The sequence below is a fragment of the Vollenhovia emeryi genome, unplaced genomic scaffold (genome assembly GCF_000949405.1).
Source record: "Vollenhovia emeryi isolate VEMERY1.0 unplaced genomic scaffold, V.emery_V1.0 DF939162.1, whole genome shotgun sequence".
In the NCBI taxonomy this organism is placed as follows: Eukaryota; Metazoa; Arthropoda; class Insecta; order Hymenoptera; family Formicidae; genus Vollenhovia; species Vollenhovia emeryi.
In genome coordinates, this window is record NW_011967204.1 from 879368 (window position 1) to 893422 (window position 14055).

Below are 14055 nucleotides of genomic sequence, written 5' to 3' on the forward strand. Positions count from 1 at the left end.
TGGATTTACATGAATCTATCAAACTTTCCTGATTTTCGTAGTGGTAACTTTAATTAAAAAATTATTATTAAAAATTGATAAATGTAAACCATACAATAATTATTTTACTGAATACATTCGAATTTTTTAGTGTTTAATTAACATATTTTAAGTTAGTATTAACATTTTTAAGTGCGCATCAATGTTTATATGAGACTATTAAAAATATTTAATTACTTCTTTTACTGCTCCTTCTACAGATTAGAAATTTCGATAGAGCTTGTATGAGGATACGTCCGTCGTAATCAAGGACCAGATATATGATTTAGTAACGTTGTGATTTACATATCGCTATTTTGAAGTAAATTATTCGAGCGTAATCTGTAGAGAGGTAAAGTGAATTTTTCAAATATTAATGCTTATGATCTAGTTACTACAAACAATTTAACGCTTGTACTAATATAAATACTCGATTTTTTTCATTAAAGTTGCAGAATATAAAAAAGACGCTAAATTCTTCGCTTTGAAACTTCCATAAAAATGTATCGTAAATAGTCAATGTTATAGAAAATAATACAATTGTACACACAATAGCAATTTAGAATTATTAAAATAGAATTATTAAAAAAAACAACTACGTCAAACGCATATTTTTACTTTATAAGTAATGATTAAAACAAAGATAATGAAAATGCGATAAGTTTACATAAGTAAATAAAATTGGTCTGTAAATCCGTGTAACAAATGGGACAGACATTTTTTAATTATTTCGTAGCATATTATTAGAAAATGTAATGCATTATAAACTTGATGAAATGTTTAAATATTAGTCTCAATTACATCAACATAATCATAATTGGAAATAAGACAATAGGAAATGTTTCGAGGTAATGAAATTTCATGATTGCATCAGTCATGACGTGTCAATGGCGCGAACGGATCTGTTATAATTTGTCATTGAAGCAACTCCATTGTGTCAGTGGGACAATTTCGGACATGCAGGAAAAGCATTTCAAGAGCACTCAATTGTTTCATCACGAATTACGAAAACTCTCGATAAGCGCTCGAGATTGACATTAAGATTCCGCGAAAGAAAGAAATATTTTATAAAATGTGTAAATAACATTGAATATTAATACTGTTTCAAATTTTGCACACATTTGTTACATGCGTATAAAATTAAATATCGTTCACTTGAAATTTTTGCTTTAGCGTATCTCGCGGTAAAAAGATGAAATAGAATTTTATGTAGTTGCTACGAGTCTAAACGTAAAGCAGGATCGATAAATTCTTATATTCTATAAAGATAGATTGTAGTTTACCGTTACAACCAATCTCTCGCGTACAGGTCTGTTATTAAGTCCCCCATTAAAAATCGAATAAGAACGGAACAGCGATGTTTCATGTTGGTTCACCGGTACTGTTGCTTGCTTCGATTCGTTGAATATAGAGCAAATCCTGTTTCCAGGAGCAAAGTGTATCAGTTACGTGTTTTTTCAGAAGGCACTAGTTGAGCTTATGCAAGTTTTGTGGCAGAACGTTTTAACAGAATATCAAGTAAAAAAAAACATCAATTTCTACTCGTAACGTAAAGGCAGGGTAAATCGTGATCTTCTGCCAAACGGTATTGTCAAGAGAAAAGGAAACGAGTCATCGAGATAACATACAAACGCCGCTTGACATTTCCGTAGTTGCCAAGTCAATTTGTCGAGACACAAGTACCAGAGCAATCGAGATAAAAAGTTAATAAATAGACGATATAAGATGCAATGGGTGTTTTACACGGCGCTGCGCCTCTTTCTCATATTTCGTGAAGACATTTCTTTCTCCGCGGGAGACGCGTCTTATTAATCTTCCTTTCTGAAAAACGTTGCGCCGCTTTACAGAACTCTCGCCACGGGTCAGATGGCGCGAAACTTTCGGAACGAACATGACGGAGCCCGAAATTTCTTACTCCACCTTCTAGCATCTTTCTTGCGTACACACGTTCCACATAGATTACTTTTTTCCGTCTATTCTTCGACTCTGCGTCGCGCACGATCTATGTGAAAACGGCCTTTGGCTCGTTTTCAATTCTTTCGCTCTATTTCTATCCGTCCATAATTTTCACTGTCTCTCTGTCTCTCCGCCCCCCCCTCTCTCTCTTTTTCTCTTTTCAAGACCTTTATTTTTACGTGCGACATCGTTATGCGTTCGTCATTATCGTTTCGCGTTTTCCAGTCTTCCAGCGAAATAATTTAATTCTCTTTATCCATGCTATCCCCTATTCTCTTTATTCGCGGCCTCACTAAATTATGCGGACAAAGAGATGTGCCTTAACGCTGTTAAGCATAGAATTGCAACCGGATAACCGAAAAAATAGAGAGAGAGAGACGTCCGTGTTACAACGCGTTGCTAAGAATTCCTCCAATTGTTCTCCTTGTCGCGGAAACGATAAACTTTTCTTTTTTATGAACAAGACGTTGAAATAAATCTATTTCGCTCGTCCTATTCTGTTCGGGTGTAAATCAAACGCATATGAATCCAGTTCTTGGAGTGAGCTATCTTCCGCTTCTATCTTTCCTCGGCTATTCACGGAACTCGAATCCGCGGGCATCGCCAGGCCGAAATGACCGCGCGGATGAAACGATAAGTTAACGCGGACGAATGCGAGCGGCACGCAACGCAACGACCGTAAAATAACGAGCCGAGCGCGAAGGCGGGTACGCGCATGTTTTAAGTGTACGACGCAAATGCAATGCATCACCGCGGCGATGCACTTGCATAATGTGCACTCTATCGAAGCGCGACGTGTTTCCCGTATATACCCCCCCGATCCGATCGTTCTAAAGGTTCTTGTGCAGAAGCGGCTCCGGGAGAAAATGCTTCTTAATGCAGCGCAGCTTAATACGTGCCGGATATAACGCGCCGACGTCAATACGCGCACACGCAAATCGGCGATTTCGCAAAAAGCTTCCGTCAGGTGTTTCCGGGAGATCGACCCAGTTCGCCGAACTTTTAATCGAATAGAGTTCATTCGTCCGTAACTGTAATAAAATTGACGACACCGATTAAATATGCCTTCTCCTGTCTATTTTGCCATGTATGTTTAGATGTAAAACTTTGAGAGACTAGGTATTAAAAACGTCTTGATATAAAAGAAGGAAGACTAAAGAAAATTTAATAAATGTCACGGTAGAAAAGGAGAATCTGAAAAAAAACAATGAATAATTTGCAGTTGTAGAAGATTTAAAAGGCGATATATTGTATCCGTGATGACATTAACCTAAGTGACAAAATAATTTAAAAAATCAAGTTTTTCTTAGCACAATAAAAATATCTGTTATTTTCATCGCTAATAGCAAACCTCTCATTCGTTATTGCATTATCCTTTTAGCCTCGACGTATTTTACATTGAAATGTTGAAGACACTTCAATGAGTAAATTTTAAAAAGTTCATATACGCTATTCGAAACGCATAAATGCACATGTATGAGAGAGTAAAGTGCCAATTCCCTGTAATTATTCATAAACAAGCTGCTTTAATCTTTTGAAGCCAGACGTTATTGCAAAATTGAGTACGACGTATGCGTCTGTCGCCGACTAAATTAGAAATAACTTTTATCAGACCAGTTTATAAATTCAATCGGGTGAATGTCCTCACAAATCATGTCAATCCGTGTTTCAATTAACTGACAAATAATGCGACTCTATTTCGGATACTAATAATTGGTATATAAATCATTATTTTCGATGCTATTAAAGAGGGAATGCTTATATTTAACTTCCAGTTCTCTTCTTTTATAAGCAAGTCAGTCGTCGATGAATAGATTAAAGATTAGAAAATGCAATGAAAAAGATATCTTCCTTGTCAACAAATAAACAAGAAAAGTTTTACTCTTGCAAGAGTCAGGTAAAAGTCCAAATACAATATATAGCAATGTGAGAACATGAAATATTTCTAATAGCATTACCTAAACACGTATGAAAACAACACCTGACTACTTGAATATCGTAAGACTCTGTGAAACTAAAAAAAGTCCATCCTTAAAATGTTCCTCGAGGAACTGATCGTGAGTCTTGAAACCGTAATCTTAAATTTTACGACATTACTCTTTGAGGGTCCCACGATTCTCAAGTCCCGATTATTTCCTGATTCTTTTTTCTCAATCTCCAATACTCGAGAGAAGTTATCAGCGGTTTGTACCTCGACACGATTGCACGCGGCTTCGTCTCTCGTCCAGCAATTACTATTCCACGCTCCAGTAAGTCCAGTATACGGTATCCCGCAATGTTACTTCTAACTGTTCCCAGGCGCGAAAGTGAGGTTGCACTCGAACGGAAAAGAAGGAGAAAAAGTAGAGCGGCGAGGAGAGACCATCTCGGAAAACGAACGAAAATACCACCGAATTCTTCTGCAAGCCGGAAAATGGTCATGTTCTAAGCTTCCTTGCACTCTCGATTCAATTTTTCCCGATGCCGCTTGTCGCAGGAACAACGATATGATTTCGTCCTTCGTAAATAATCAGCGAAAAAAAAGCAAGAATATCGGATTTCAATCGGGCTTCAACAGGGGCTTCAATCGCAACGATTAGATTCGATCGATTCACTTCGATGATGTCGGTGGCTTCTCGAAGTGTATACGCGTTATCTTGGGAAGCCGGTAAAACGGTAGGATTAGAAGCGGTACTTTCTATCGAATTTTCAATTTTAACAACTTTCCAAAATTAGACTCGAGAGCTGCGTGCTATTTTGACAGTAAAAATTACTTTAGATGAAATGAGCTTTCGAAAGCTATTTATAAGAAATAAAATTAATCCTTATTTGGCAGTAAGTGGACCTGACATTAACAGAAAAAATATTTTAATATGATTTTAATAGGAAACTTATTAAGAGGTTCAATTTTGAAAATTCAGAAGGTGATGGGTAAGAAAGGCAGTGAATATAAATTATGATTATTTCATGCTATTGTTATATAAATTTTCCGAAACATTCTATATAATATCCACTCTATACAGAATGGATCAGAAGTGCCATAAGTACTTCATTATTACTAATATCCCGGAATAAATCAGTAAAATAGAAGTCTACGCCTCGTGCTATCTACATACATTCATATTATTGAAAGCATCCGGTTATAGGGGAGCATTTGCAATCGCATTTACAGTTGCATCATGTTATATATTTCATCGATTAACAGTCACTCTAAGTCGAAATAATCGCGTAAAAATCGAAGTCGTAATATTGTCGATATAAATTTTGACATAACTAATATTTCCAACGTTACGTAGGTCGCTTTGCAGAATTAATTAAATTCGCAAAACTTAATAAAACAAATTATATTGCACATTGTAGGTTTGTAACATAAAATAAATTAAAAACTACTGACAATTATGTTGCAGATGAAAACTCGAAAACAAAAGTTACTTAACTTAATCCTCAAAATCGTGCCAGGTATAAACCGCACAACGTCAGTAAGTTAAATTTTCTCCATTAATGAAAAATGTGTTTTAGTAGACAGTTAGTCGCGCTGTTTTCACTGTCGCGAATAAATGTGCAGATTATTTTCCTGCGCCTGCAGTACGGAAATCCGAACTCTCTGAAATTTTACCGGTTTCAATCCCCGATGAAAATTCATCCCGAGAGAATTTTATTTCATTGCCGCGAAACAATCTGACGTCTGTCGCTTTAGATATTCCCTCTAGTGTGAACAATAGCTATAAGCTTACTGCGAAACAGTTATACTTCTGTCCTGTGCTTCCCCGCGACTAAACAAAATTTAGCATAAATTACAAAGTTACGAATGTAAATTATTAATACGAATATAATAATGTTGGAACACACGTAGTAACTTATCATATAAGTGATAAGAATTAAAATCAACGTTTTTTAAAAAAGTATACTTGTGTTGTCTTCTTTTATAAAGCTCGTGTGAAACTAAATAGAAATTTGCACGCATTCGACGTCTAACTTATTTGTTCTTCTTCAGTCTATTCCTGCACTTTCTATCCGGTACCAATCGATTCGATTTCTACCCTCTATATAACAATCGAGTGCGAGTGATTTTTTCACGCACGGCCGTTCCGTTTTTCAGACAGAGAGGAAAAAATTCTGCGAAACTGCATCACATTTACGAGTCGCGAGTTTTTTTTTACCGTGCAAAACTTTTTAATTGCGAGGCTCACTCCGATGATCGAGGCGAGAGGAGGCCATCCAATTTGAGCGAATGGGTTTTTCTCGAAAGCTTTCCCTTCCTCGCCCTACCGCCCGTGCCGACCCCTTTGCCACGATTCTTTTGTGACGTAAAAATTGAATCCACATAGCTATGGTACATTCACGGACGTGAACATGTGTTCGTGCATGTCGTGCACACATGACAAAATTCGGAGGAGAAACCAACTGTCCCTTTCCGCTTTTTTCTTTCTTTCTAGGTTTTTCATCCTTTTTCATTTACATTTCGGTTTGTTCCCTTTCTTCTTGGAATAACTGCAGCTGCCATTGGCAATTTTTGTTAAGTGCAAAAGACACAAATTATTTTTTTTTAATTAAAAAATCTGAAAGCATTTACGAGTGTAGCAAAATTTCCGAAATTTTCCTCTTCGCTATTTTTGTATAAAATTAAAAATAATTATAATAATTTGTACGGATCTAAATGTAAAAATATAATACATATCTATATCTTACATTAATATACAAAATTTTAAATTATTTATTAAATTTCAAATTATTCACAAGTAATGAATCTTTGTTCAGTCAAAACTATGTAACACAAAGATACATAGATATTTGAGAAAATATAGCTTGCCATCGTGTGTTGACGTTTCGTTATCACGATCGTTTATTTTTCGGCGTGGCTTAATTGTAAGATCGACAAAGACTAAACACGAGCTTCCATCGGTCAAATTAACACGTACACGTCCGGTGAATTTATCCGTTTCCGTTCTACCGGAATCTTGCGGTTGTCCGGTCGAATAAGACATAAAGGAAGAGAAACAGGAAGAGGAGGAGGCTCGAGAGTCGACCGGAGTAGAATGACGACGAAAAAAAAAGGAAAAATAGGAATAAAAGACGAACGCGTTGTCCCACGGTAGCTCGTCGTCGGCTAGACCAAACAAACAATCTTTATCTTCTTTATGGTCGCCCGCTTATCTCCGTCCGGCGACTAACTCTCAGCAGGTTCCGCGCCTTTTTCTCGCCTTCCTACGCAAAGAAATCCTTTGTGTTCCGGCATACGTTCTCACGGCGGAGGAAAGTTTCACGAGAGAGACGAGAGAGAGGGAGAAAGCGGGACGAAATGCAGAAAATTTGAATAAATCTCGCGCCGCGTCGTGAATATCATTTCGCTAGACTTTGCGGAGTGTTCCGCATCTTTAAGCGGGCACTGAAAACGGTTCTCTAAGTACCGTTCCGGTAAAGTTTTGAGAAAGCCGTGCCGGTGCACCCCGTGCGACGAAACCCGGTCGAGCTTTGTTATAACCGCCGTTCAGAAACCTTTGGCGGCCTTTGCGAGCGAGAGAGCAAGAGAACAAAGAGAGAGAGAGAGAGAGAGAGAGAGAGAGAGAGAGAGGGGGGGGGGGGGGGGATTTCACATTGCTTAACCGATATCGAAGATGAATGGTTGCGTTGATATGAAAAATGAATGGTTTCTTTTGTAAATAACTGTCCCACATTTGTAAAAATAAATGAAAAAAATTGAGACAAATGTGTTCAATCCAATATTTTGCGATTTTTTTATGATATCCTCCCCTCCACTCCTTAGAATAATCCATCCGAATCAGTTTCTCTAGAAACTATTCTTATTCTTCTTCGTTTCATGATGTCGAAGATTGATTGTCTTGTATATAAAATTTGTGTCTTTCGGTTTAGATACGTTGAAAACGCGAAATTTATATAAATCGACACATGTCGAGAAATTGTCGCGAGATTTTCTGACAAACTGAGACCGAGCGCCGGCGACGTGCAAACGACGATAAATTGTTCAATTCACTAATACTGCTTTCTCGCAAGACGAAAGAGAAGTCAATTTGCGAAAACTCTGACAGATATTTCAGATAAAACAACACGAAATCGATATATACTCAGGAATTTGTAAAATATTAATGAAATAAAAATTGCCACATATTCGCGAGTTATGTGCGCGAAGAGACGAATAATATTTGCAAAGTAACCCGTGTAATAAAGTTTTCTACACAGTTGGAAAATTTGTTTTCTTGTTAAAAAAAATGCCGGTTAAAATTTTCCTGTTATATGTTTAACACATTGCTCTTGTGTTAATTGACCTTAAGTGTAAAATTATTAAAATAACTGAATAGAAATGTTAAAACAACACAATGTGTACTTATTTTTTAATCTTACACAATACGTATGTCCTATATTATTAGTAACAAAATTTATCTGTTCAAATTTACAGAATAAAATGTTGATTTTACAGAACATTTATTTTATTATAAATTATTTTAAGATTCACATTTATTTTGTATTTAAAATATTAACAGAGTATTAGTGTGATCATTGAACATATCCATATTTTGTTAAATTAACACAAAAACGTTTGGGACGTGATTCTGTTAAATTTAACACAAATTTTTCAAAAGTGTAACGATGTGAAAATTCTTTAAAGATTAATCTATTTCGATTTATGAAAAATTCGAATTCATTCAATTCGCTGTCAAATGTTTAATATTATATTATACATAGATTGTACTTATACGTATATAATATGGTTTAAATTAATTTCACCGTGACGATAGAGAGATACGTTGATAAATTACATCTCTATCATAGTAAAAGTAACAAAGCCAAATAATAAACGTGTCCACCTAATTTAATATCGAGTCCATTTCGCCCTCTTTCGAGGGATGACTTCGCAATACGGCTATATAGGGAGAAATGTTCCCCGTGATCGCTTATTGAGACGAGCATGAATCGTGAAATTCGTCCGAAGTCGCGTGTATCCGTGCGGAATCAATTCGCCAGAGTTTCCGAACAGGAATGCATAGCGCGATCTAGGTCTCCCTTCACATGCGGATTTTTTCACCGGTTTGGGGCCAATTTGCGACAAAAACTGGCCGAGAGATCAATAATCCCCGGGTTATAAAGAATTAAAGGGATTTTCGGGAATGATATTTTAAGCAGAGTTTCGCGCGCGTTTCGGCGACATTATCCGATTAAATTTTCAAACGGAAAGGCCCGACGCCAAATTCGGAGAATTGATACGCGAGAGGGTATCCCGCTGCATGCGCGATACGACGGGAAAAGCGGTCGGCAAAACCGAGAGCTCATCGACGTTTTGTATAAGTTTCGGTTAACCGCTGACGAGCGATCGGCAGCGATCGATCACGAGGAGATAGCCTCGGTGGTTGCGGACAGAAATGACGCGGCGGACGCGAAAGAGGCGCATTTTCGTCGCGCGTTTCTGCCCGTGACGCGCGCGGAAAAAGTCGCGGAATGCGATTGCCGTTGGCCGGGCGCGGTAAAATCGCTCCGCGGCGAGACGACCGGCTCCCCCGGTACGCTAATAAATTATGGAATCCACCGCGCTGGTCAACGACGCATGCGAATCCGGGGAAAGGCTTCAACCGCGGTCTCATTAGAGGCTTTAATTGCGGCAGGTGAGATCTAGGACAGCCGTAAAGACGAATAAAAATTCGGTCGCTTTCCCGGAAAATAATAAACCCGAGCCGCGAATTGATAATCGTATCGGCTCGCGATGCGCCTGACGAGTGCCCGGCCCGGCGCTCCTATATTTCCGCCAATGTAATCGCGGTTAAATATACAGACTTTATCCACTTTATCACTGCGAATCACAATATACATTTTAATTGCAACGTAATGCTAATTTCGCGATTAAGGTAAATAAAACAATATCCTGATGCGTGTTTCCGCATTAATGCAAATAATGGTTTAAATGTAATATTACACGTGCAATTTAGCAGATGAGCGCAGGGCGGGTAAACACAACGGCATTTTCAGAGACAGATCCCGGTGAAATTAACGCGGCGCGTTATTTGTTCGTGTCTAAAATTCGCCGCGCGTAATAATAAAAGTATCTCGCGATTTCCCGGCACGAAAATGAGAGGCGGACGCTGCGGAGGAAGATTGTTCTCGCGCTCGCACGCACAAATGACGGGAGCCCGTGTGAAAGGAGCATATGGCGCTTTGTACGAAGGTCTTGCCTTCTTTAAGCTTTTCGATGCCACCTGTTACGTAAATGCGAACGCGCGAGAGGGAGAGGAGCTTCCTGCGAGACGCGGCCGATTGATTCGTGCCGTAATAATCAAGGAGGACGAATCGCGTCCTTCTTGCAACGGGAGGTGGTCTTTCCACCTGACGGCCATTCAGCCGCCCGACAATCGCGAATGCACCACCATCGCGCCGCATCGTGCGGTTATAATAATTCCGGCTAGCGATGGCACCGATACCCTCGCGGGTGCCGAGCTATCGAGTACCGTACACACGTGCCGCGCTGCCTTCCGCGAGTTATTGTTGGCCGGTAGTAGCCATACTGCGAGATATCAATTCATTTAAACGAGCTATCAATCCACCGAACGGGATGAACCAAGTAACGAGGGTTTTCAACGAGGCAGTGACTAACAACGCGTTTATATACAGTTGCGGAACTCCCCTTGGCACAGGATAAATCGATTCCAAGTGAATTCGATCAATTGTATTATTACATAAATAATACAAATAGTGCAAACACCTTCGTATGAATAAATAAATTCCAATTATTTTTCTATTTATCTATGTTAACCATGTATTGCTGTTCCCTTTCAGAATTTGTGCTTGTAAATGACCCAAACAAGGTGTCGTTGCACGTTGTATCTGTATTTTTATTGAATTTATTAAATAAGAGCCAGATAAGGTCGACTAAACGGATCCATTGTTATTTATTACTGGCAATCTAAAGAGATTTATCATGTTTAAATAAATCCGGCCTCGTTTTGCCAAATCTAAGAGTTTTCCTGATAAAAGTTGCAATCATGCTCCACGTACATGTGTGTGATTTTTGACAAATTAGAATTAAAAATTAAGAACATCAAAGTTTTATTAAACGTATCTGGTAATTTTAATAATACAGAAATTTTATTCCGAAAAATATAGCCTCAGCCAAGGTTTGAACTTGGACTTCCCAGCCAGGTTCAAACTCTGGGTGAGGTAATATTTTTCGCAATAAAATTTCTGTATTATTAAAATTGCCAGATACGGTCAATAAAACATTGACGTTGTTAATTACTGCTGGCGACATTTAAGAATATTCTTATTAGTTAAAAATTAAGATACATTCCTCAGTGGTCGAATTGGTGAGACGCCCGCCTAGAGAGTAGGAAAGTCCCAGTTCAAACCCTGGATGAGATAATATTTTTCGCAATAAATTTTCTCTATTAAAACACGGGCCGGTTATGGTCGACTAAAAGTTTAATTATTAAAAATGGAGATTTAAAGTTTTTTTTAGGAAAGTCACATGTTTTATTCGCAATAGTATCCCTGCGGAATAATATTACACTGCGGGAACTTCAATTGGGACGATACTCATATCTAGGGCACGTTGGGAAAGGCAATTCGGACGCGACAAAACAAAATGTCTGAATGACAGTGGTATACTATATTGTTCAAAGTTACCTTTTCAAAAGAGCTAAAAAACGACGCGAAGAAAATGTGTCCTTCACCGTGAAAAATTAGCGTCAATTTGTAATCGTGAGTAAAATCAAATGTAATGATTTTACTTGAGTCTATTACAAACTCTATGTATAATAATAATAATTTATTTATTACATTAATCTTTATATTTTTATTTTATATTTATTTTATATTTTGAAGTGGCAAGTCCTCAATTTCACAAGTTTCAGTATTACACGTGTAACTGCTATTCCGCAGCGGATTTCCATGCAAATTTAAAATTGTATGAAACGATCTCGAGACCAAAATGACGTACAAAAAATTGGCGCGCCCGGATTAAAACACGTACACGTCGTTATTATTAAATTATAATTCATAACTTATCTTCTCGCATTAATTATAAAAATAATAAATGTAAATAAAAGATACTCTAAGAATCAAGAAACAATTATTATATTCAAAAGTCTGTTGAAGCAAATTTCGGAAGAAATAATTTTAACAAATAACAAATTAATTAGCTCGATAAATTGTAACAATATAAACATAAATGTCGGAAAAACTTAAGGATTCCGTTGATTTGTTCGTTTCTATATAAATAACAAAAATGTTATAATTTATTCAATATTTTTCAATTTGATGAGTTATACGCGGCTTTAATATTGTTCGATAGTCGAGTAGTTTTAATGCGCGAATGCACTAATTTTTTGTACGTCAATGCAGACACTCAAAATCATGAATGTTAAAAATCGCTTATCATGACTCTCGGAGAATCTCTGTTATCATAATATTATAATAAATCTCGGAAGGCTTTGCATTCGTTGATTTCCGCTCTTTTTACAGCGATCAAAATCATTCGTTCTTCGGAGAACGTGACATTATTCATATATTATTGAAAAATTATGTAATTTATCTATCACGTCGCGCGCTGAGGGTGACGCGAATTGTGAGTCGAATCGTACGATTTATAATTTTTTATAAAGCGCAGCATAAAGCGAATTCGCGCAAAAGTGATCGCGTTTTGACCGTGGAAAGCCTTGCTTCCTGTTACTCGTCGAAAAGTATCCTGTATTTTTCCGCGGATAACGAGATGCCGAGTGACATCGCCGAGATTACGTACACGGCGGCGAAGAGGCAGCGGTTAAATTAAGCTGTTGAAAATGACTCACCGTTGATATGCATTTGTGGCTCGGCGAGATGAACTCCAGGCCCCGCTGTCCCTCGCCGCTGAAGCATCTCTGTATATTGCTCATGAACTTGCGGCGGATTGCCTTGAGCGAGTACACGCACAGAGCCGAGAGTGGCCGCGGCACGTCACTGTTGGGTCCGTCGCTCTCGGCGAACACGGCGAACAGCACGTCGTCCTGAGCGGTGATACCCAGGTCGCCGGCGAGCACCGAGCCGGCCTTGCCGACGTAGGCGGCTTGCACGAGATTGTAAATACGATCGTCGCTGGTGCAATTAATCGGTATCTCCGTGTACGAGTAATAATGCTCGTCGTCCTGGCACACCCGGACCAGTTTCGAAAGATAGATCGGCGTCTCCGTGTTCTTCATCTGCGTGGTGAGGAAATAACTGAATCCTCCGCTGCTGAAGCCGTAGATGTAGTTGATGGGGTAACGTTCGCGCGACAGTGAATTAACGTACATTCGCGTACCGGTCGTGACCGCCGCTTCCGCGATGTTCAACATCTTGTCCTTGTCGAGGGACCGCGAGCTCACCGCCGGCACCTCGGAGCGATACGGCGAGTTACCGGTGAAGGTCACGCCGACATACATGACCTGGGAGACCGGCGGATTCGGCGGACCGGGCGCGATAAACGCGACCGTCGAGGCGGTGGCGTTGTTCGCCACCACCGCCTCCTTCACCTCCTGCACCACGTCCGATATGTTGTGCAGATTGCGCACCGTGCACATGCCCTGGAACAGGCTGCCGCAGGAGATGAGCCGCGTGGTGGTGTAATCGATCACCAGGGCCTTGTTCACGTTGTCGACCGGCCGCTTTTGCGCCTCGCGGGGGCAGTCTAGCATCGAGCACGCCGTGGAGTCGCCCTTCGGCCCGGTGACCTCCTTTACGACCAGCAGCAGGTCCGGCGACAGCTGATAGAGACGATTAACCGCGCCTACGTACACCCGGCCGGTGTTCTTGTCCACCACCAGATGGTTCATGCGCTCCACCTCCGGATCGTGGAACTTCTGGACTATGTCGGCCGGCAGCGAGCGCGCCGTCGGCAACGATAGCGATAGCGCGAGGACCAGAGTCAGCAGCAGCGGCGGCCGACACCAACATCGTCGACGCGGCGGCCGCGACGCCACCCTCATCGTCCCCGTCGTCGTCGTTGTCGGGAAGACTGACAACATGCCTACTCTACCTATTTCCGCACTACGAACTCCGTCGCGCCTCCACCACCGCCTCCACCTTCTCTTCCTCCTCCTCCTCCGCCTCCTCCCCCTCCCCCACCTCCTCCTCTTCCGCGCTGTC

General features: G+C 39.8%; 1 protein-coding gene across 1 annotated transcript in view; it reads right to left on the reverse strand.

Annotated features, from left to right (window-relative positions):
- Positions 1–13781, reverse strand: part of LOC105564572 (plexin-A4) — a 206653-nt gene extending 192872 nt beyond the window's left edge. Inside the window, exon 1 of the mRNA XM_012017022.1 lies at positions 12744–13781. Within this exon, the coding sequence (XP_011872412.1) occupies positions 12744–13742 (999 nt within the window). The 5' untranslated portion in view covers positions 13743–13781. The remainder of the gene's footprint in view (positions 1–12743) is intronic.
- Between the last annotated feature and the right edge of the window lie 274 nt (positions 13782–14055).